Source organism: Lampris incognitus, chromosome 3 (genome assembly GCF_029633865.1).
Source record: "Lampris incognitus isolate fLamInc1 chromosome 3, fLamInc1.hap2, whole genome shotgun sequence".
In the NCBI taxonomy this organism is placed as follows: Eukaryota; Metazoa; Chordata; class Actinopteri; order Lampriformes; family Lampridae; genus Lampris; species Lampris incognitus.
Window position 1 is genome coordinate 75991483 of NC_079213.1, and position 25013 is coordinate 76016495.

General features: G+C 43.1%; 2 protein-coding genes across 3 annotated transcripts in view; both read left to right on the plus strand.

The window, feature by feature from the left end:
- ryk (receptor like tyrosine kinase) overlaps nt 1-4525 on the plus strand; it is a 67057-nt gene extending 62532 nt beyond the window's left edge. For both annotated transcript variants that reach the window (XM_056277315.1, XM_056277316.1), the window contains exon 16: nt 991-4525. In XM_056277315.1, coding sequence (XP_056133290.1) covers nt 991-1102 — 112 coding nt within the window. In that variant the 3' untranslated portion in view covers nt 1103-4525. The remainder of the gene's footprint in view (nt 1-990) is intronic.
- A 597-nt stretch (nt 4526-5122) lies between these two features.
- slco2a1 (solute carrier organic anion transporter family, member 2A1) lies at nt 5123-24993 on the plus strand. Its single transcript, XM_056276332.1, has 14 exons — nt 5123-5254; nt 15896-16033; nt 16703-16865; nt 17515-17727; nt 17940-18038; nt 18157-18296; nt 19109-19181; nt 19361-19525; nt 20394-20598; nt 21254-21401; nt 23096-23259; nt 23567-23631; nt 23850-23970; nt 24088-24993. Exons 1-14 carry the CDS (start codon nt 5195-5197, stop codon nt 24206-24208), a joined length of 1875 nt encoding a protein of 624 aa, XP_056132307.1. The 5' UTR covers nt 5123-5194; the 3' UTR covers nt 24209-24993.
- Nucleotides 24994-25013: the final 20 nt, after the last annotated feature.

Here is a 25013-nt window from a genome sequence, read left to right on the forward strand (position 1 = left end):
AATGCTTGGATACTGTTTACAAGTTCCTTGAAAGACAGGGATGTTTCCAGATAGCTGATTCTGCATTTTCAGGTTGTTATTGATTACTCTGAATTAGAAGTACAAAAGCCAGGGTTGTCATTCGCCCACATTGCATCATTTTTTTGGTCTGTGTCCTGTTGTCACATTCCCAATTAGGTTGTTGCTTATCAACAGTAGAGATTATGGGATAGAGATTTGATCTCACATGTAGTTTGGCTGCTGCTGCATATTATTATGGGTGAAAAAAATTAAACTGTCAGATATAAAAGTATGTGTTTATGCATAGCTGGATGGTTTAAATGTCTTTTTATGAGCACATGGTGCGATTTTGGCTATGAGTATGCATTGCACGTTGGAACTCATCCATAGCTTTCTATTCAGAGTATAGATTCAGTGTCTTGTTCTTCCTGGTAAGCCAGCAAAAGTCATCTAAGTCACTCATTTATAGGCAGTGTTATGGTTTAATATAGGCCCTACTTCATTTGGCAACAGACTAATTGGATCAAGTCAATGGCAAGCTGCAGGGGTTTTGAATATAAATATATACATTTCCCTCAGATAATGAACTTCCTGTCTTTCTACATACTATGACTTGTCTTACTTTTCTTGAAGGCAAACTTAGCAACATAGTATATGCAAATTCCTGTGAAGCAGCTTTTCTGCCGGAGTAGTTGGTGAAACAGTTGTACGCTTAGGTGTTGAGTTGAATACCTTCTTTTCCAAAATATCATTGGTTGTAGAGAAGAACTTGCAACTAATAAGCAAACAAAATATATAATGTAGTTGTCATGCAAGATTTAGGTTAATTCTATTTCATTGACAGTACAAAATGTTACAAATGGCCTTAGGTACATCAGAAAACCATTTTTGCTTGTGAAATATTAAATATCTTATTAGACACTTTTGAAACAATCTTTCAATTGGATTTCTGACTAATCTCATGTTTTCCCTCTTCATTGTGCATTTTAGGTTTGCAGTAATGGCTTGTTGCTGGGCCCTGGACCCAGAGGAGAGACCCAAGTTTCAACAGCTTGTTCAGTGTCTCACAGAGTTTCATGCAGCATTAGGAGCCTATGTGTGAAGACCAGCATATTTCTAATAAGCTCTTTTGTTTTAAAGAAGAAAAAGTGGAACACCAGAAGTTTATGGACAATACTAATCTTGGAAAGCATATGTGTAAAAGTGTGCCTTAAAATAGTGAGCAGACTTCTGCCCTGATAATTCTATTTTGTACAGTACTTTGAGATTTTTGTATAGAATACGTTGTTACAGATAGTCAAGAGTACCCCCCCCCCCAAGAGGTTTAAGGATTCTTTATTGAAGTAATATTACTTCAAATGCTTTGAAAGCATCTAGGGAAAAAAACAGCAGTGGTATAATCATTTTGCCAAGTAGAACTGAATAGTGAAAATGCTTCCTCACCATCAGCACATCACTGAGGAGGGAGACCCTAATAGACACATAAGAACCTTATGTGCCATCAAGTAGTTACAGTGATTTATAAGGTTTGAGCCTCTTAGAGCTGGGTTTTATGGACAGTCTTTTTTTTTTTTATACAGTTTTGTAACTTAGAAAAAAAACAGTGTAAATTTGGTATTGTAGATGTGCTTGGGATAAGAGTAATTCCACAGCAGAATAATAAGGGTACCAAAGTAGACTCGGGGGGGGGGGGGGGCTTCGTCTGTATATGTTCCTATATTCTCAACATGCTGCCTCACTCTGTTTAAGCTCTAGCTTGGTACGGGAGACGTGTCCTGAGCCGCGTTTGTGTCGGATATTTGGCAACAGATGTTCAGAGTCCAATCTCAGTGGTCCTTGGTTTTCTCTGGAAGACACACAAAAAATGTGCCACAGGTCATGTTTTTCCTTTTTTTATTTTCTATAGAACTTTGCAAAAGTGTCACTGAAGATGATGTGGCGACTGCATTGTAAGCCCTCAACATTTTTAAAACCAAACAAACGAACAAATTGCGGATGCAACAGGTCACAAAAGAACAAATGTGCATCCCCATATGAACTTATTTTTAAGATATCTGGAGGGAATTCTGGTAAATTTTGTCAGTTGTTGGAATGCTGACCTTTGTCCTTTTTTATATACCCACTATCACAAACTCCACAATTTTCAAACAGGGTTATTATTGTTTTTCTACTCTCTATGTTTAATTTGTTCTGTGTCAGAACACAGCCTTTCACAGGAATATTAGAGCAACTTTTGTGAATATAGCTGCAAGAAAAATTTTGTGAACCCTTTGGAATTACCTGGATTTCTGCATTAATTCTCATCAGATGGGGTCTGATCTTCATCCAAGTCCCAGTAATAGACAAACACAATCTGCTTCAAGTAATGACCAACAAATAAATGTGGTTGTTCTTGTCAATACTGAATACACCATTTAAACATGCACAGTCTAGGTTTAGACTTCTCCGAAAGCTAACTGGAGTCAGGTATTCCAATCAATGAGATGAGATTGGCGGTATGGGTTGCAGAAGTGCCCTGCCCTGTAAAAAGGCACACAGTCTGCTCTTAAGAAATTAGCTGTTTGTGAAAACCATGCCACGATCAAAGCAAATTTCAGAGGATCTTAGAAGAATTGTGGAGATGCATGAAGCTGGAAAAGGCTGCAAAAGCATTTCTAAACCATCTGGGTGTTCATCAATCCACAATAAGATAAATTGTCTACAAATGGAGGAAATTCAGTACTGTTGCTACTCTCTTGAAGGGTGGGCATCCAGCAAAAATGACACCAAGAGCACAACATGCAATACTTAAGTCTCTTCATGTGTCCACTAATTAAAAAAACACTGAATTTTGAATGGTGTTCTTGGTAGGACACCGTGGAGAAAACCACTGCTCTTCAAAAAAAAAAAATAGCTGCACGTATCAAGTTTGCAAAAGACAAACCTCATCCCAACTGTGAAGCATGGTGGAGGGAGCGTCATGGTTTGGGGCTGCTTTGCTGCCTCAGGCCTGGACAGCTCGCTATCACTGAAGGAACAATGAATTCATAATTGTGTTAAGACATTTTGCAGGAGAATGTCAGTGGAGCGATCACTCACCTTAAGCTTAATAGAAGTTGGATGATGCAACAAGACAGCGGCCCAAATCATACAAGTAAATCAACAACAGAATGGTTTTTAAAAAGAAGAAAATTTATTTTTTGGAGCGGCCAAGTCAGAGTCCAGACCTTAACCCTTGTGGCATGACCTGAAGACAGCTGTCATGCAAGAAATCCCAGAAATATCAATGAGTGAAACACTTTTGTAGGGAAAAAATTACAAATTTGCCCACTGAGGCAAATTTGTAATTTGTGATATCAGGCTATACAAATAAAATTGACTTGACTTAAAAGTTTATGTCACTGTCATGCAAGTCTGCTCTGCAGCTACAGGAAATGTTTGGTGGAGGTTATTACTGCTAAAGGAGTTATTAAATGCAAGGGCTCACATGCTTTTTTCAAGCCTGGACGGTGAATGAATAAACAATGTGTTCAATAAACACATGAAAGATACAATTGTTTGTGTGTTATTAGTTTAGGCAGTGGGATGGTGTATGATTATGGCTTGGATGAAGATCAGACCACATTTTCCGAGTAATCAATCCAGGTAATTCCAAAGGGTTCACAGACTTGTATTCTTGCAACTGTAACTAGAACACTTAAAGAATTCACTGTGAAACACAAAACTGCCAATCTGGCTTGGTCTGATCTTAATCTCACACCTATAACATCCTTGTGATGTGTCTTTATGGTCACTGCATGTTGATTTAAAGGTACTTTGTAAACTGCTTCCTGAATTCATATCCACAAATTAAACAGGACCTGTTAATTATAGAGTGGGTAATGTTTCCCCCCCCCCCCACACACACACAGGGCTAGAACATCATGGCCCTGTCTGGTTTCTGCATTCAATACAACATGATAGGTATTTTACCTTCTAATTACTTCCCTGAGAATACAAGATCCAACTCGGTAGTAAAAATGTATTCTACAATGGTGAATCTGTTTAGATGTTGATGAATATACCGTATAGCATAGGCAGAAAGCCATACCCATGAATGTCTGGAAATCTGTTAGTGGTGCACCCCAAATTTCTGACGTTGGTAACAATGAGATGGTTTTGCTATTGATACTTTGTCTTTCTTTCTAGTCATTATTGGTCATATTTATTTTTCTATTTTAGTATTGGGGTGAAATTGCAAGAAGACTGCCCTCTTAATGGAAAGTCATCTATTTTAATTTTTACTTAACTGGAATGTCTTGGAGCACACCGATTTCGTGTAGCCTATACAGTCTGTCCATCCATCTGTCTTTCCATGCATGCATGCATGCATCCATCCACCATCTATAGTCACTCAATCCAATACAGGATGAGAGAGCTAATTACTTGTGGCCTTTAGCAGGTCCTGTCAGTTCACTACGGTGAGACGACAATTTGCTTATTGTTTTATTCGGGATTGTGGCATTTTAAGCGGTGATAAACGAAATTAACTCATATAAAACACTATTTATGGCAAGATTCATTGGCTTCTACGTGTCATTGTGATCACCAGCTTGTACAGAAACATGTTGAATAAGGTGCCATATAGACATGCGAGGGTTACATACTGCCTCCTGAAGATTCAAAAAAAGAAAAAGTAATTCTGATTTATTCATCCTGTTCGTGTATAGTAGCCGATGGGCCCAGTTTGTCGTGTAGTCTGTTCAGACAGGCGTGTACTGCTCTTTTTAACACATTGCGGTGCTGGTTTCATGGTCATGCCTCTTACCACACCGTCACTTTTGCAAGACTGGCTTCGCTCAAAAAAAAGAGGAAAAAAATCAGAGTATGATGTTTGAAATTAGAAAAAGAAAAAAGTATAGGTATCCAGAGAGAAACGTGGTTAACTGCTGTCAACTACAACGGAAGGTGTCAGATTTCTCATTCTTTCTCACCCCTTCTCATTCGGCGTTAATCTCCTGTGGTTGCTCAAAGGGGGACATTTCGGACGCGTGTGCCAAAAGGGGAAAAAAAACCGCGCTGCTGCCTCATCCTGTCAAAACATTTACGCGTGGGGTTGTAGGCTGAGTCCAGTTACATCACCGACGGGCATAGTTGATAAAAACCCACTTCAAACTCACCGGAGAGGCAAGCGGAGAGAATCACAAACCCGCAGAGGACGTCGGCTCCGGGGGAAATGGAGATACTGTACACCAAAGAAATGAAGAGACCGAGCTCACTATCTTGTAATGTGAAGGTAAGGTAGCAGCAGCGTGCCTTTTTTTTTGTAAAATGTTCCGTTAGAGGAATGAATCTCCAGCGTTTTAAACACCACGGCGATAAGTGTTAGCGAGATCACCTGACCTTAGATTATATGGGCTGTCCACGTTGAAAGCCACGGTGATGATACGTATGGGGGATATCTAGAAAGGTGTCGAGAAAGGTGACGGCGTTGATTCAGAGGCGCGAAAAAAACAACAAAACTTTTTAAGATGATAAAGAAACCTGGCTGCTTTTTCCCGCGGTAGAAAAAGAAGAAATATTCGATTCAAACCGGTATAAAAGTAAACGTAGGCGGCTTGTTGTGCTTTGATCACCGCTGTTGAAATTCATTACTATTGGTATCACAAATGGACGTCTATGCTGAATCTTCGTACGTTTGACCCCCAAAAATTTGACAATTGGAAAAGAAGAAGAAGAAGAAAAAGAAGAGATCATTTAATTCTGTCCGTTTCCACGGTGGTCAAAGGCTCAAAACACATTTCAAAATGAAGTTTGTCGTGCGAAAAATTGAGTGTTCTTTTGCCTCAGTTCAGACACCACTTTCAGAAAGTGAGCCAAACGGGTTGTTTTGTTTTTCTGTCATTCATAATTTTTACGGTTTACTTTTCAAATAACCAAATCCGAATTTGACACGCAGTACGTCTCTAACTACTGAAAAGCAAGGGTTTTGCCAAGTTCTTTGCAATTCTAGTTCACATATCATGTGTTGGACTGACTCTTACGGGGAATCAAACACAACACCAATGACAGAATGAGTTTGACACTAATAGTTATTAAGGGTTATGAACAATAAGAAGAGGAAAGCTCCATCTTGCTCCCCGGTGGTCTTTGTCAAACTAGCAAGAGACTATCAAATGTTATATGGAGGGGATTAGCTATAGATTAGTACCTGCTCCATTTACGAGTGTGAATGGAACGAAATATGACTGTTATTGTCAATGAAAAATTGATTTCCTATTTTTTTAATTTGATGAGGGACATCTGAGCACAATCCTGCAATGGAAACCCACAAGCCAAGCCAAGGCCACAGAAGGTTGTGACCTTATCTGTTGCGGGATTTTGAATACAATGCAGTGCATACTTTTTTTTTTTTTACAAACACAAGCAAACAAGCGACAACCAACATAGATGGAGCCCTACAGCTAAAGCGCTGCGGCTAATATACAGACTCCGCAGTAGGCCCATTTAGATTCAGAAGAGATATGCAGGTTGGAAGTGATTGCAAGTCGTCCCTCTTATCACATTACGTCATCATTTCCAAACCCCCCCCCCCCCAATAGCGCAGGCAAAGCAGTCTTGCTCAACAAACACATTATGGGCCTCTTTCATCAATCGTTCGTTCGTATGTACAAATTTGTTCTTACACGCCCCTGGAAGTTTTTAGCCCTGAACTTTGTTTCAAAGATCAGTGTAGAACCTGGCTAACCCCTGAATTTAGACACCATTTGCATAACACTGATGTCTTTGCAAGCCTGGGTGATGGCTCTCTTTACAAGAGGTAGACAATAAATGTTAGGGGGAAGAAATTACTAATAACCATCAGGCTTTGCTTCTGCATGTCAGACAACGTGAGAGCTAAAAAATTCCATGGGTGTGTAAGAACAAATTTGTACATATACGAACAATTGAGGATATTGTGCATCAGCCAGGTGCTCGGTGATGGTGTGCAGATGATGCCTCAGGGATGATGACCAAGCATGATTATTGATGTACGTTTTGTTGAATCTGAACGGTTATTCTAGCACAAGCTCCTGTGAAATGCCCCTTAATTTCTTCATCCTACAATGTACAAATCCACCAAGCGTTCAAGGCTGATGAGCCAAACACAAATCGCTTTTCCAGAGGAATGTTAACAATGTGAGACCTACCTCAAAATAATTGGTGCTGGACTCCCTCAATTTAACTCAAGCTGTTCTCACTTGGTCAAGTGGAGGAAATGCTTGCAACGTCAATATCCAATATCATACTCCAGCCAGATCTTTATGGTTACAGTTTTGCATAGACATTAAGAGACAGACAAGATTTCATCTTCTTTCAAGATGCTATCTCATTGGTGTTTTTATATCTGTTCTGTCAAAAACTGCAATTCTAGTTATTGTGTTTACCTTGGTCGACAGTTAAATTGTAATGATGAAAATTGGCCCTTGGGTTTTTTTCCTGGGAAGCTTAAATCCCTCTGCAATCCCATGCGTCAGTAGGCCAACAAAGTTTCCCTTAGGAGCTCTCATAACCATCCATCTTTTCTTGACACAAATAGTACACGCTGTACAGCGCCTGGCTTTTTGTATTTACTGATCTTCATCAAGACATTATGTTTGCCTTCTCACAGCAAACTTTGAACTCCTACCCTGTGGGCTACACCTAGCTTACACAATGGAGGTGTGCCATTCAAATCTTAATCTAAAATAAAAATAGATAAATAAATACATTAGCCTTCCTTTCCTTTAACCAACCAGGTTTGCACCCAGACACACCGATTTCCAAAGAACATGATGGTTACAGGTCAGGATGTGCTCTGCAGTGAAGTCTTCTCTGTCCTGCTTTCCCCTCCTGTTCAAAAGTTGGCTTTCACCGCTCTTGTCTGCATCTCATTAAAGCGTAAAATTGGCTATTTGTGATCTGACTGTTTGCCTTAGTGTTGGTGTTCATCATGGCCTTGTATTACAGAGCAATAACGGAAAGGGGTCTTTGGCCCCTGTGATGGCATATTTGAGACCTTTGATAAGGACACTATTGTGCAGCAAAATGTTTTAAGTTTGTTTCACAGTAGAAAAGGAAGTGATTCTATGAATGGCTACCTTCATTTATATTTGGGGGACTTGCTACAGAGCTTTTCCCTTTTTCATTTTTTTTAAGAAAAGGTCAAATGTTTTACTCTCTTGTGGCTAAAACGACTTCCTCATGGAAATCTAAGGATGTTCAGCCCAATGGGACCCACACGTGTCCCAGAAATAAAAGCATTTGAAATTGAAGTCTAAACTTCCCTCTATTCTTTGCTCGCGGCGGGGCAGAGACCTTAGACAATGACTTCCAGGGAGGATGGAGTCCATGATTGATGTTCACAACCCGCACATAAAGTGGATCAGGGCAACGTTTGTAGTTTGAAATATTGTGATTTAGTGGTGGACATGTGTTTCCTGAGGAGCATCAGCTATTTCTAAAATAATTTGTATCAAAGTGGGTATGTAGGTGATGAGGCCCACGTCGTCTGACTGTCTTGGCAAACATCGCCAAATTGTCAGAACTCAAGATTTATGATGACAACATTGGGTTTTGCCCTGGTGGGTTTGTGCAATATCAGAGACATGATACCCAGCATCAGCCCTATTTTGGCATTGTTTCTTTTTTATGCAAAGTGTCTTCACATCCATGTCCTATCCAATTTTCATCATTATGCAACATCAATCTGGCCCACATTCCTAAATTCAGATTTTTTTTGCGCACAATACTGTAGTATGTGTGTGTTTGTGCATGGATAATTATAGATATTGGAGTATAATAAGAGATTCTGCTTTCTCAATTTTCCAATCTAAAGCTGCCATTTTCCACGGCAAATGACCGGAAATAATTTACTATTCAAACCAACAGAAAGCCTTGAGGACCAGATATAACCAGTTCTTTGTTGTCTCTGAAGCATTATAACATGAATGCTTTTTAAATCTGAATTCTGTTTTATTTCATAGGAATCCAGACTTTAGCTTGACCTAGGGCTGTGACTGAAAAGCGATTACTATAGGAGCAGTTTGTCTTATGCCACACATCACAAAGGACCTCATTTGCCCGCATGAACAAATAAGGGTCTCGTCGACATATTTTGATAATTAATGGCTGTGTTGTGATGGTGAAATATTAGCATCGCTGTAAAAGCGGCTATTGTCTGTGCTTACAAACCATAACGCTGAGTTTTAATAGGAGCATTAGCTGTTCCAGAGTCGAGCGCAGAGTTTATTCTTGCTCAGCCTGCCTGGCAGCTGGTAAATAACAGAAGGCTTGGATTTACTACTTGTGTTTTCATGGCAAATTCATTCCAAATCTCAACACGTCATTCAGAGAGCTTCATGCTGTCAGGACCACTAAAACAGCCCAATCGATTTGACAGGCATGTCATATAATTGGCTGTGTCCATTCACTGCACACAAATCCAAGTGCCTCTTCCAGGTTGTACAGGGGGCCTGATGGCTGACTTTAATCTCTTTTCACTGGCTGTCAAAGGAAAAGCAACAGAGACAGAGTTCTGTAATAAAATGAACACGTAAAAATTTTGAATCTAGCTAGATTAAATTTTTTTGTTTTTGAACTCACATATAGCAACCATCATGTATTTTTCTCCACACTCTTTTGTAATAATGCTTTTCAGCAAGCTAGATAAACATCAATGAATTACTCATATGAGCTGTCAGCTTGGGATGTGAAATAACTTTGACTCATATATGACTCCTCCAAGACATCTTTTAGGAAAGAAGAAAGTGTGCAACGTACTGGCCAGGCCATTCAGGAGAGTAGATGAGTCTGGTCCACTTAACAATTTTGTTCTTTACATTTTTAATTAACAATAGTGCGACAAACATTTGAGGTTTCCATATAATGACCACCACCTATGTTAATCATGGGATTGTGGCAGGAATGAGGAAAAACACAGGAGACCAAGGCGAGTTTGATGTTTATTCCTCAACTCCAAAAACCAACTGCAGCAGGAACAACCCTGCACCGGCGAGCCCGGGAACGTAAACCACGCCCCCAGCTCGCAGTCCTGCTGGGTGAGAAGCATAGCCCCTAGCGTCCGCCACACAGCACCCCCCCCCCGAACACCCAGAAGGGACTCCTGGAAAGAATATTAGTGTCGCACTGGAGGCTTAAGCAGCCTGCCATAACGGCTGCGCCGTCCCTCAGCCGAAACAGTAGGTGAAACACAGTCCAAAGCCGGCTGAGAAGCAGAACGCTGAACCCGTGAAGACACTGCCGGGGACCTGGAAGGAGGACGACCCCGACGGGGAACCTCGGCCGGAAACACAACTTCGCCTGCCACCCTGTGCGCCGGTTTAAGCCTATCAAGCGTGACACGCTCCCTACGCCCACGCATATCTAGCACAAACCCCTTAGAACCCGTCTCAAGAACCCGAAATGGGCCATCGTATGGGGGTTGGAGGGGTGAGCGGTGAGCATCATGCCGTACAAAAACAAAACGAGCCGGCATGAGCTCCGCAGGCACGAACGACCGCGGAAAACAGTGGCGAACGGGACCTGGAACTCGAGTGCTGTCAGACAAAAAAGGATAAACGGCCGGGCGGGGTTGAGGAGCGGAACTCCCAGGCAAAAATTCCCCAGGGACGCGGAGCGGCTGACCGGGCACCAGCTCAGCGGGTGACGCGTCGAGGTCCTCCTTAGGAGCCGAACGCAACCCGAGCATAACCCAAGGTTAACGATCCACCCAGTTACCATCCGAGAGCGCAGCGCTGCCTTGGGCAACCGGTGAAAACGTTCACACAAGCCGTTAGCCTGAGGGTGATACGCGGCAGTGCGGTGTACCTGCACATCCAAGGATCGCGCAAGTGCCGACCAGAGCTCTGACACGAACTGGGGGCCCGTCTGAGGTGATATCTGACGGAGTGCCGAAACGGGCGACCCAGGAGGAAAGAAAAGCGCGTGCAACATCCGAGGATGTTGTGGAGGATAGAGGGACAGCCTCTGGCCACCTGGTGGTCCGAACTACCATTGTGAGCAGGTGCGTAAAACCCTGTGAAGAAGGTAGAGGGCCCACCAGGTCCACATGCACGTGGTCGAAACGTCTGGCCGGGATCGGAAACAGTTCGAGGGGCGATTTAGTGTGCTGGTGGACCTTAGCGCGCTGGCACGCTACACACGCAGCTGCCCACCCCTTGACGTTCTTGCAGAGGCCAGGCCAGACGAACTTGGAACCGACCAACTTCACCGACGCCCGAACTCCAGGGTGCGAGAGGGAGTGAATCGAATCGAAAACTCGACGGCGCCAGGCCACTGGAACAACGGGGCGGGGACGGCCGGTGGAGACATCGCAGAGGAGGGCAGGACTGCCTTCCTGCATCACAGCGTCCTCTAGCTTGAGACCGGTACGCGTTGACCTAAGGGCAAGGACGTCCGGGTCGCTGGGCTGGTTGGCAGCCATAGCGGAGAAATCCACACCGAGGTGCACAGGACACACAAGCACACGCGACAGACAATCAGCAACAGGGTTGGACTTCCCGACCACATGCTGAATTGTCCGTTGTGAACTCGGAGATCGCCGCTAGGTGGCGCTGTTGACGAGCAGACCACGGCTCAGTCACCTTGGACATGGCAAAAGTCAGCGGCTTATGATCCACATAAGCCGTGAATGGGCGACCCTCCAGCAGGAAGCGGAAATGCCGGGTTGCAAGGTGCAGTGCCAGCAATTCCCGGTCAAAAACGCTGTACTTCCGCTCGCTATCCCGCAGTTTGCGGCTAAAAAATGCGAGTGGCTGCCACGCATTCGCCACACGCTGTTCAACCACAGCCCCCACGGCTATGTCAGACGCATCGGTTGTTAAAGCTATGGACGCAGTGGGTGTGGGATGGGCGAGGAGGGCAGCGTTAGCCAGGCCGCACTTAGCTCCGTCAAAGGCCTGGACCTGTTCGGGAGTCCAGTCGACAGGGTCGTTAGCCTTCTTAAGCCGCAGGGCTTCGTAAAGTGGCTGAAGGAGGTGGGCAGCGCGAGGGAGGAAACGGTTATAGAAATTCACCATGCCCAAGAATTCCTGCAATGCCTTAACAGAGACTGGGCGGGGAAACTCCGCCACCGCTTGCACCTTAGAAGGCAACGGGACCGCTCCTTGCGGCGAAATGCGGTGACCCAAGAAGTCAATCACCGGCAGTCCAAACTGACACTTGGCCGGGTTGACTATCAGGCCGTGTTCGTCCAGACGACGGAAAATCTGTTACAGGTGCGCCAGGTGCTCTTCAGCTGACGGACTGGCCACTAATATGTCGTCGAGATAAACGAACACGAAAGCAAGGTCACGCAACACCGAGTCCATCAGCCTCTGAAAGGTTTGCGCTGCTCCCTTCAAATCAAAAGGTATGCGCATGAACTCAAAAGCCCAAACGGGGTGATCACTGCGGTCTTGGGCACGTCCTCTGCGCGCACGGGAACCTGATGATAGCCGCGCACCAGGTCCACCTTAGAGAAAATAGTGGTACCTGCCAGGCGTATGGAAAAGTCCTGTATGTGTGGGATGGGATAGCGGTCATTGGCAGTGATGTTGTTCAGGCGGCGAAAATCGCCGCAAGGCCGCCACGACCCATCCGCCTTGGGCACCATGTGAAGCGGCGAGGCCCACGGGCTGTTGGAACGCATCGTATACCCAGACGCTCCATGATGGCGAACTCCTCCTTAGCTATAGCCAATTTTACCGCGTCGAGGCGCCGCGCGCGCGCAAAAACTGGCGGTCCCAGAGTGGGAATGAAATGTTGTACCCCGTGTTTAGTAACCGCGGTGGAAAAGGCAGGCGTAGTCACCGATGGAAAATCCGCCAGCAAACGCTGAAAACCATCACCTAATGCTAAAAAGTTAGCGTGCGTTAACGGCCCGGCTCCCCCTGTCTCGCACGGAACAGTGGCGAAAGACACAGCATCCATTAAACGGCGGTTTGCAACATCAACCAGCAGACCATTAGCACACAGAAAATCCGCGCCGATAATAGGAACAGTAATGGCGGCCACTACAAAGTCCCACTCAAAATGGCGCCCGTGGAAGCAAACAGTCACCAACCTTGTGCCAAACGTCGCAATGGACGAACCGTTAGCTGCACTTAACTGTGGGCCGCCGCCTTCGGCCGACCTGTCTGTCTTAGCAGGAGGGAGTAGGCTCTTTTGCGAGCCTGAGTCCACCAGAAACCGTCTTCCTGACATCGTGTCCTTAATGAAGAGCAGCTAACTACGTCCGGCAGCACCCACAGCTGCTACTGAGCGCTGGCCCTGGAGTTTCCTGCCGCTTCAAACGTGCACGGAGGGACGCAGCGCCTCGCTTTGCCGCCGAACCGCTGGTGGAAGAAACAGAGGCCTCTCCCGCGCCGTCTACGGGCAGTCACTTCAGCCACCACTGCCGGGTCCGCGTCCTCCGACGTCGGCTGCAGAGGCTCCGATGCCACACTCTGCACAGAGAACCGTCTGGTAGCCAGCAGGACCCGATCGGCCTCCTCAGCCAAACCTCGGCAGTCACCAGCGGCCAGACACGGGGAGTTAGCCAAAGCCGCGCGCACAGGAGACAGGAGCTGGCGCAGGAAAACGTGCGGGAAAAGGAACCCACCTTCGTTTGAGCCTAGCAGCGACAGCATATTGTCCATGAGATCCACAGCCGTCCCGTCGCCCAAACCGGATAGGGAAAGGATTCTATCTGCCCTCTCTGCGGCAGATAGGCTGTACCTCCGGAGCAGAAGATGTTTGAGGGCGACGTATTTATCGTGTTGCGGAGGGGCGCGCAACAGCTGCATGGCCCGGCGTGTGGACTGCTGGTCCAGCGCAGCGACGACCAAATAGTATCTGGAGTCGTTCGCGGAGATTCCACGCAGGTGGAACAGCGCCTCGACATGCTGGAACCACGAGGCCGGGTTGCTCTGCCTGAACTCTGGGAGTTTCACAGCCGCGGCGAGAACGGCCGGCTGTGAGAGTTGGGGCGGCGTGGCCGAAGTGGATTCACACTCCTCTTCTGCTCCAAACATGTTCAATTCGGGGTCACCAATGTGGCAGGAATGAGGAAAAACACAGGAGACCAAGGCGAGTTTGATGTTTATTCCTCAACTCCAAAAACCAACTGCAGCAGGAACAACCCAGCACCGGCGGCGATATTATGAACCCTACATAGGCCTCGCCAAAATCCCGTTTCTGGCTTTGTCACGTGTGCGCCACCGTAGCAACGCGAAAATATGTTGTTATGGGGTTAGCGCTCATCAAGGAAACGCTGTACACCCACAATTTAACCTGTCTAAGTTATCCACAATCAACATTAATATAATACCAATAACGTATCCAAGGAGCAGAGGCAGACCTTGTAACCTAAAATTGTTAGGTTAGTCAACTTAAGGCTATTCTTTCCCTCACAATCATAATTTCAACCCCATGGTTCACTTTTTAGACGATTCATAAGTTATGTAACTTGATATTTTGATTATTTTTAATCAAAACCAAAAAATAATCTAGACTTCCTGCTTAATTTCGTTTTCAGGGCAAACACTTAAATCATAAGACAAACATCCTAGTCATGTCTTTCACTTCATTTACCAGAAAGTTTACATTTTCTACTAATGAGGATCATGAACAGAGGAGAGCACATAAGACTGCCATTTTAATTATTATTTTGCCACTAGGGGGAGAAATTTACTAACTTTGGCGACCAAAATTGAAGGTAGCTAACGTTAGCTTTGCTTCGCACCGAGTTGATAGTTGATTGTTTCCTTAGCAACGCAGCGGAAATCCGGCGTCCGTTCGCGAGATTTGGGACAGGGTACGGGATTTTGGCGAGGGCTATGTAGGGTTCATAATATCGCGCACCGGCGAGCCCGGGAACGTAAACCACGCCCCCAGCTCACAGTCCTGCTGGGTGAGAGGCATAGCCCCTAGTGTCCGCCACAGGATCATCATTGTGACAAGTCCTTCCTTAACTGTTAGACCACACACATCAACAGTGGAAATGGAAGAAATTTAAAGGGACAGTTGACCCCAAAATCAAAAATAAATGTTTTTCCTTTTACCTGTAGTGCTATTTATCCACCTAGATCATTTTGGTGCGATTTTCCGAGTTTTAGAGATATCGGCTGTAGTGACGTTTGCCTTCTCTCGAATACAATGGAACTGGATGGCACTCGGCTTGTGTTAGTCAAAGCGCCAAAAAATAAATTTGAAAAACTCAACAGCAATGTCTCTTTCCAGAAATCATGACCCGGTTACTCAAGATAATCCACAGACCTTGTTGTGAGCAGTTTCATGTAGGTGTAGTTCAGTCTAAGAAAATAGTTCCTACATGAAACTGCTCACAAGGTCTGTGGATTATCTTGAGTAACCAAGTCATGATTTCTGGAAAGAGACATTGCTGTTGAGTTTTTCAAATGTTTTTTTTTTTTTTTTGGTGCTTTGAGCAACACAAACTGAGTGCCATCCAGTTCCATTGTATTCGAGAGAAGGCAGACATCTCTACAGCTGATATCTCCAAAACTCAGCAACTCATACCAAAAGGATCTAGATGGATAAATTGTACTACAGCTAAGGGGAAAAACGTGAATTTTTGATTTTGGGGTGAACTGTCCCTTTAATCTCTATAACAGCTTAAAAATGTACCGAAAAAAAAGAATTTCACAAGCATATATTATTGTACGCCAAAGACCCGTTGTATCATAAATGGGGCTCGTTGGAGTAAATTTTGCAAAAAAAACCCAAAAAAACCCAATGTCAACTTCCATTGTGTTGAAGCAAATGATGTCCAGCCCCGTTCTTCAGGTAATACTCCACAGTCAAGCTGTATGCGGAGCTTTTAGTGCCCTCCGTCGTGCTTCACCTCTGAGCTGCCGTCACTTTTGTCTCTTGTAGATTTGTGTAAAACTCAGTCCACATCTACTGGATCTCCTTGTAGGTGTTTGTCCTGTGTCAAGGGCTCCTGCAGCTCACTCAGCTGCTTTACAGTTCCTACTTCAAGAGCACCATCACCACCATTGAGAGACGCTTTGGCCTCAACAGCTTCTCCTCAGGAAGCATTTCCTCTCTCCATGAGGTAGGAGCCAAGCATAACACGTTCCTGCAGTTTAAGGTCATGATAGATTTATTTCAAACACGCTGACAACAAAAAGGGATTTGCAGAACAAGCACTTTATCAGAATCACGCTTCCTGGCAATTCAGTCGAGACTTTGTAACAATCATTTTAGTTTTACTTGGGGGTGAAGACAGCTAAAGAATTAACAAAAGAGGAGATTGTGTTTGCTTATGAGCGATATAAACGTGTGCCACCCACTGATAAAAGGTCTCATTATTTTCAGTATTCAAAGTCTCATAGTCATGAAAAAAATAATTCCAGTAAATAACTTTTTTGACATACAAATCACTTATTAAAACCTTTTATTTTTATCAATTTGTTTATTTCTGTTTACTTATTACATGTAAGAATAATGTTTTTGTGGACTGTTTAGCATGTTGCAAAACCTATTCTTTATCAGGAAAAAGTGCTGTGAATTTTCTTTTTTGTATGAAGTCTTCATCTTCTTTTTCTTCTTCTTCTTCTGCTATTATTGTCCCAAAACAAAATGAAAAAAAAATCCCGAAGCCATGTCACTCAATCAGCCTGGCATATGGGATTTTAACATTCGCATTTTAAACACATTTTAACCATAGCCTAAGGAACAGTATGCAAGTTATCTATTGCCTTTATCTGTATTTGTTTTTCAGGTTGGAAACACTGTGCTCATAGTGTTTGTGAGTTATCTTGGAAGCCGGGTTCATCGTCCCCGTTTCATTGGAGTTGGTGGGCTGCTGATGTCCGTTAGTGCCATGATCCTGGCCCTACCTCACTTTTTATCCCAACCTTATGAGTATGATTCAGTTTTACACGGTAAGATGAAGTTTCAGCCGGACCCTACCCACAACACATCTGCTCTATGTTTTTTGGTTGTCCTATAGCAGAGGAATGTGAGTCTGTCTAGAGCAAAGGGCCGGTGAACGTAAAAATATGTCATTACACTGCAATATATTGCATGTTGCATTAGGACATAAATAGAACACTGCTTCGTGTAACACTGGGTCACTCCACAGCCATGGCTCAACAGTACCTATTAGGAATCATTCCTGTTTGGGTTTTGTCTGACTGTACTGAGAAGAGGAAGGCAGAAGTGGGCTGGAGTGTTTTGAAAGCTTGCAAGTGTTCTTCAGTTGAACCCTTGCAAAAATCAGTTGGAAAGCCTAATCTTTATCCACTTCAGGAAAGCCAAAGAGATGAGAATCATCTACTGCTCTCTCAATATGATCCCTCGTCTCCCCCCACCTTTGGCCTTGAACAAAATATGTCCTGGCCTCATGTAGCGTATCAATGCAGGGTCACTGAATTGTCAGGAAATTAAAGTAGTCTGTCCATCTGATTTAATTGGCTTGCCATTAACTTCTATTCTTCTGTCTTTCCCTCTCTTTCCCTTTCGGCACCCCCCAACAAACACACACACACACACACACACACACACGCATTTTGTATGTGTATTGTGCTCCAGATCGCCAAGACATTTGCAACCTGCAAGTGAACTCAAGCACCCCAGAGTCCTGTGGCCGTGAGGAGACCAGACGTCTGTCTGATACAAACAACCTGTGGTTTGTCATGGCCAGTGCTCAGCTGCTCTTTGGCGTGGGCTCAGTGCCCATCCAACCCTTTGGCATTTCCTACGTGGATGATTTTGCTGGGTCTGGCAACTCCCCCCTTTACATAGGTGAGTGGCCTGTAGTTCAATGATAGATTGATTTATATAGATAAACAGAACACAATCTCAGGGCCATGGAGGCACACCAGGTCATTAAGTGGCAAACAATGTAGATAAGTCCTAGTAGAGTCGTAGTAAATTTACATCATAAACATTTGTATTGGCTGCATACCTATAACCTGTGAAGATCCAGTCTCAAAGCCCTTCTTTGTCATTTGCAGCCATTCTCTTTGCCATCTCAGTGTTTGGGCCTGCCTTTGGCTACCTACTGGGATCAATCATGTTAAGAATCTACGTGGATGTGGACAGAACTGGCTCAGGTACTCGCTCTTTAGTCTTAAGATATGTCACAAAGGTGATGATAAAAACAGAAAGGATGACCCACCATTGCATACGGTATCCTGTCCTCAGATGCTTCAATGTCTCTTTTATGAACAGTGGTGAACCAGGAGCTGAGTCCCAGTGATCCCCGCTGGGTGGGGGCGTGGTGGATGGGCCTCCTCATTTCTTCTGGCAGCCTGGCGCTTACCTCCATCCCTTACTTCTTCTTCCCGCAGAGAATGCCTATGAATGGAGATGTAAGACACTTCAATACTCAGGGATCCTCAAGTAGAGGACAGTTCCACTTAAGACACTTAACAATGACTGAAAATATGGCAATATCCCCTCAATATTTTCAATATCTGTCCAATCTACATAGGAAATACAATAAACTAGACTAGTATCCTATGAAAACAGCAGCTAGTAAACAGAGGAACACCTGAATGAACATATATATTATAGATTGTGGGCACACTCCTCCAAACACTAATGGTGTAATGTTGGTGACGGTGTCAGCGGTCAGCAGCACTAGTTCTCAATCTGAGGGTCAGTCATCCCTCATAGTCATGTTTTACTGACATCTACTGGCCTTACATCAAGACTGCACACGTTCGTTCCTTCTTCCTTGTGCTTTAACAGTCTTAAAGCCACTAAATACAAGTCTGCAGCTTTAGTAGTCTGCTTTACATTTTAAGATGCCAGAATGTCACATGGCACAGTAAAATCAAGCTGGTAAAGGATAATTCTGAACACGTTACAGATTTTCATAGCCACTGATTTGACACTGATCGTGCAATTTCCCCTCTTTGCTTGTGTAAGACCTTTCAAACTGGTAGCAGCAACAAAATATATTTCCTGTCACTTAAGGTGACTTAATCCCATTCTTATTTAAACTGATTGAGCCCTTTGTGATACAACTGTGTCTAAAATTTGACCTGACAATACTGAATACATGCTGTAATTAAATCAAAACCCAGTGCTTTAGCTTTGCCTGTATTAGATTTCATTCAAAGTTGATATTATGTATGCATAAATGCTGCTGTGCAACATTTATTGTATTATTTCACAGGTGAGGGGAACTGAAAGTGACATGAAAGAAGAGTCAAAGAAGCCAGATCTGTCTTTTCTGGAGTTTTTGAAAAGTAAGTTTTTTTTTATTTTGTTTTTTTTTACTGATGTCAGATAAATGTCACCCCCCTGTTGTACTTGTTGCACACTTGCTCATAATAGCCCTACTATGCTTATGTGGACATGCTTAAAATAATCACACATTTTTGCTTCTGTCTTTTTCTGTGGATGCGTGTCTGTGTGTCTGATTTAGTGTTCCCAAAACTCTTTGTCCAACTCCTGCTGAGTCCTCTCTTCTTGTTGTTGGTCCTGGCACAGTGCTGTTTTTCCTCTGTGATGGCGGGACTCGCTACCTTCCTGAATAAGTTTCTTGAGCGCCAATACAGCGCCTCAGCTGCCTACAGCAGCCTGCTCATAGGTAGGCAGAGTCACAGATATATAGTATTGGGTGACCAAAATTTTTTTACAAATTTGTTTTAATCGCCGCCTCATTCAATTTATATCGTGTTAAATGAGGCAATGGATGATGGATGACTTGGGGTACCCATTTAGTGAAATAAAGATTGGTTGCCTCAGCAAAATCTGTTAATGTATGTACACAGACACCTTAGAGAGTATTGTTCAACTTATTTGGCGACTGCTTGCCAAAAAGTTAAAAAGTGAGTTTTTTTTTTTTCATCATTTTAAGAATGAAATGAAATTTGGGTTTGTGTGAACTTATAGCAAGGTAGTCCCTATGCAACTCCTGTGTTTATTGATGGGCAGACTGTTGTTACAGCATGCTTAGTAGCAGAGGAACTATTGGTATTTAAAGTAAATACTTTGACCAAACACAATAAGTACTTCAGAAGTGAATGCTAAATACCTTTGTTACAGTATTTCTTTCTTGCTATTTAGGAATATATGTAGGTGGTTTTATAAAATACTGTTTGAGTCATCACAGTTTCCACACCTCATTGCACCAAATGTTTATTTTGGCAGTAGCAAAGGAAGCATTATGAGTGTAGTAATTTTCTTAACAAGCCAATCAATGGTATAAGATAAGAGCCTGACTCAATCACTACCATGCCAGAGACATATTGTTACAAGTACAACTAACACAGATATTTTCAAGATAAAGGTTTTTATGTGTCTTTAGCCATGGTTCATATCCGTACCAGAGGGATATAGGAAACCTTTCTCGGAGGAAGAGGAAGAGCACGAGAAACCACTTTTTTTTAAGATGTTATGTAAACCACGGTTGCCATTTTCAGTTGAAGCTCACTAAGCCCTGTATCGGCCCCCAGGTGCTGTGAATTTGCCATCAGTCGCGGTGGGGATGCTACTAGGTGGGGTGATCATGAAAAGGACAGGTCTCTCTCTGAAAGCCATTCCACGTTTCTCCATTGTCATGCTGACCATCTCCACCCTACTCTGTATACCACTTTTCTTCATGGGTTGTCCCACTCAGAAAGTTTCAGAGGTCAATCATCAACAAACTGGACAGCGTGGGTGAGTAAGAAGGGCGCAGATTCATAATTTCATAAACTTTGTTCTAGCTTCCTAAATGACTGCTTTTATCCGCCCGACATAAGAAGTTGTCTCAGTCAATGGCTGACTGCTTGGCTGCCTGAGACTTTGTGAAATTGTCTTTGCTGTGTCTGTCCACTTGCCTCTCTCCCAGAGATAATAGAAATTAACTTAAAAATCCCAGAGAGACACCCCCCCCCCACTGAAGCTATTGACAAATTCTGTCTTAGAAGTGATTTACAATACCTGACTGCACCTTTGGCAGACAAATTTCCAGAAGGTGATGCACACATTGAAGCTCTTATTATTTGCCTGCATGAAATATAATGATCATCTATCTTTTTGGGCAGACCAAATTTTACATGTATTTTAGAGTGTCAAACTTGTGTCAGTGTTGAACTTCATAAAAATGACAAAATAAGTAAATCTTTCTCAGTGCGGCATTACATAATATGAAGATTTTGTTTGGATTAGTCCTATTGACAGACACCAAGTACTTAGATGTTGTTACTTCTAAAACACAAATGAAACACAGACTACACAAACAATAGTGGGGAACTTTAGCCCCAGCTCCTGGTGTTTGTGTACTCCTTTGGCTTTATTTTGACATCTGGCCCTCGCTCTCCTCCCCCACAAGGTCTCTTTCCATGTGTTACTCCAACTGCTCCTGTCCCGCTAGTGCCTTCAACCCAGTGTGTGGTTCAGACGGCATAGAATACATTTCTCCTTGTCATGCCGGCTGCACCAACTTTACAAGGGACCCCAACAACACCTACAGGGTTCAGGTGAATAGCTATTCCCTCTCTTCACTTTAACATGCATTTAGCTGACAGTCTTATCCAAAGTTATAATGTGTGCACCAGCTGCTTAAAATTGAATTCCTAAACCACCAACATAAGGGCCAGGGTCAGAGGGTACTAGAGGACCATAAAAGGATACATTAAATAAACTTGTTCCCCCAAAAATATTTCACAAAAAAAATTCAAAGTTTCCATATGAGAGGCCTTTGAACCCCCCCCCCCCAACCATATTGGAGGATTTTATCATGTTGGTTCTCATCACATTTTATCATGTTATATAAAAATACCTAAAATCAAATCACATCACAGTGTACTACTGTTTCATATACAATTTATGTTTTGATCTGAGATGCAAATTTCATGACACTATCTTAGCTGAATGTTTTAGTTTTTAATGCTTTTAAATTCATTTTTACTCATAATGTATTTAGAAAGCATAAAACAAAGAACGGGAATATCGATCAGTGTGCAGATCTCTCGATAGATCCTCAGCCATGTACTGCATAATTAGATTCATCAGCCTGCAGCTTCATGTCTGAAAGGTCAGAGCAGGCTGTGCTACTGATATGACACGGGTGGTTCAAAATCAATGTCCAGCCAATGCCTAATTAGCCACAGAGTATATAGGAGTTATTTTAAAAGGAGAGCAGGATAATCTACTGGCAGGTGGATTATGGAAGCTAATACAGCATTAGTTAATTTGACTCAGCATATTAATCCTATTGCACAGTTACAGACAGTGGTGGCTGCAGCTTCCTGAAGGGAGTCAACCCCCGCAATTAAAGACTAACTGTTGTGGATTTTTGGGGAGTCTATCTTGGGTAGGAAAAACTTTTAATGGATAGATCCGAGATTTATTTGTGGAAAGTGTGCCCAGGGAGGTAACAGGGAATGCCGATTTACCATTGCTACAGCATTGTGGCTAATGACCTTGTATTCCATTTTTAGCTGATTGTTTGGCTTTTGTACTCCCTAGGATTGTTCACAGCAAACAGTAGGTATTTTTAACCGGAGTTGTCCCTGTGATGAGAGCGGACAGGCTGTGCCCGGGGGTTTAGAAGAACGTGTACCACTCCTTCCTTTGCATGAGCATTTTGCACGCTGTTGTACATTCCTGAGAGTTGTAGCAGGTAGACAGTGGATTTGGAGTCACAGCCACATTTCCTCTTTTGGGAATTCTTCCTCTATTTTTACTCTGTTTCAGGCTGGTTCAGACCTGAGCCAAGTTGGCCTCATAAGTCTGTCCAAAATGCACACAGAAACTGAGATATTGAGATACTCAGATGGACAGGGTAATCAGTTATACACCAAACCAGGTGAGGGAAGGAGGGCAGCGTGACTTTTGAGTTCATATTACTGTAATAAAATACAGAAATTGAATCTTTCCAACATTACGTTATCCAGTTCCTGCAAACATGAGGTCCACAATTGTTCTGAGATTGTAGATAGATTTTTGCATAGAGTCTTATTGCTGATTTGAAAGTCAAGTGGGACTTCTTTTATGAGTTCATATATGCAACTATTGGAATCAACCTGTAGTTTGGCAATCATTATCTTATTACTTATTATTAACATTTGGGGTTAGTTGTTTGCAAAAGTAAAGCACATGTAGTGAGTTTTTTTATATCTTCAGATTATAGTACAATATTTTACCTTCCTTTCTTTCTTCCTGCATACAGTCATATACCAGCTGCAGGTGTATATCTGGCAACCAAGGTCATGCTCGTCCAGGCCCCTGTCCAAACAGTTGCCCTCAATTTCTTCTCCCTGTTATGTTCCTCATATCACTGGCAGGGCTGATTGCCAGCCTCACACATAACCCCATATACATGATGGTTCTCAGGTAAGAGATGAATAAATGACAATTTATTATAGCTTGTTGCTAAATTCAAACTAATGAGCTCTCACATTTGCAAAGATTATAAAAGACAGACACGGACTGGCTTCCCTGCCAGTCTGTGTCTGCTGGTAAAGGAGTCAATACTATGAACAAATTCGTCGAATATTTGGTACCCATTGTGTGCAGATTCATGATTGTTCCATAGTTTCTTAAAATGACTATTTTGTCTTGATCATCAATTGCATTAAGGGAAGAATGACTAATTTAAGATGTGTCCTTCAAACTCATACCTCTGTTGTTTTCCTTTCAGAACTGTTCCCCATGAGGAAAAGTCATTTGCAATTGGGATCCAGTTTCTGCTTATGAGAGTGCTTGGTAAGAGAATAGACTAAATAGTATATTGTGTATGTGGTTTGTGCTTACCAAACCACACACACAATTATGTTATTTTTAAATAAATTTAAATAAGATGATTGAGTTTCAACAAAGTTAATCTTCTTTTGAATTAAACATTATAGAGACTGTAGGTAATTTGTGCTAAGATGTCTGCACTGACAGGAAGTTTTACATTAACATTGTTTCTCTCCTGCCAGCCTGGCTACCAGCCCCTGCTCTCTTTGGGATGGCCATTGATACATCATGCATCTGGTGGAGGCATGTGTGTGGGAAGAAGCTGAGCTGTGGTTACTATGACAACAACATATTGAGGAACCGGTCAGAGAACTTAGAATGAATATTACTGACATGTGATATTGATGCATTATTTTCGTATTGATGTTGACTCTGAGCTACCCAAATATTGAAGTTGCTAATGCTACCTAACTCTCACAGGTACCTGGGCTTACAGGTAGCTTTTAAAGTCATGGGGATTTGTCTCCTGATGATACTGGGCTGGAAGGTGAAGAGGACCAGGGAGTACAGTCTAGAGAAGAGGCCCGAGGGACCGCTGTGACCACACCTGTTAAAGAGCAAAATCTCAAGAAATGTCCTTGTGATCTGAGCTCCACTGTTTCTCCACGGTCTGTGTAGGTGTTTGAATAGGTGTGTGTCCACCTGTTGAGAAACTACAATATGTGCTGAGTAAGAATGCCTCCGAGGAGAATCCAGGATCGATAGCATGCCTACTTTGACCTCCATTTTGTACCCCACTTTGAGCTTCTCTGGTGGGAGAAAGAGTTTGGATATTTTTCGCATGAATTTGATGAGATCTTTAACAGAGATTTGATGTGAACTACATTGATTAGATGGCCCTACAAGGGATGATGACAACAGCATTGGTATTGTCCAACACACATCTCGATTGGAACCTCATAACATTCTGCCTGTTTTTGCTGGGGATGACGGAAAGACACCGAAAAGAGTGTGATTAATGATAATGTGAAGGATAAACATCTTTGGTCATCCATTGCTTGCTCCTAAAGGCAGGAATCTATCCATTCAGGTTTCTAGTTGCAAATGGCAACATAGTTAACACTAGCTTAATATTTAAGTTTTATTATATAGATGTTTGTCTCAAACACAGAGGCATAGGTGACATTTTTATTACTTGTTTGATATATTTTTCTCACATATAAAGCGACACTATAGCTTTGCAATGAATTTTTCATTTACAAATAAAATGTACTCAATATAAATGAAAAGAATGTGCGTTCTGCTGGTATGGTTCATTCGGTTATCTGGCTAGCTTTATGGGCACAGCCTAACTGACGAATAAAGAAAGTAAATAAAATCTGAAGAAATAGCCGCCTTGACGTCTT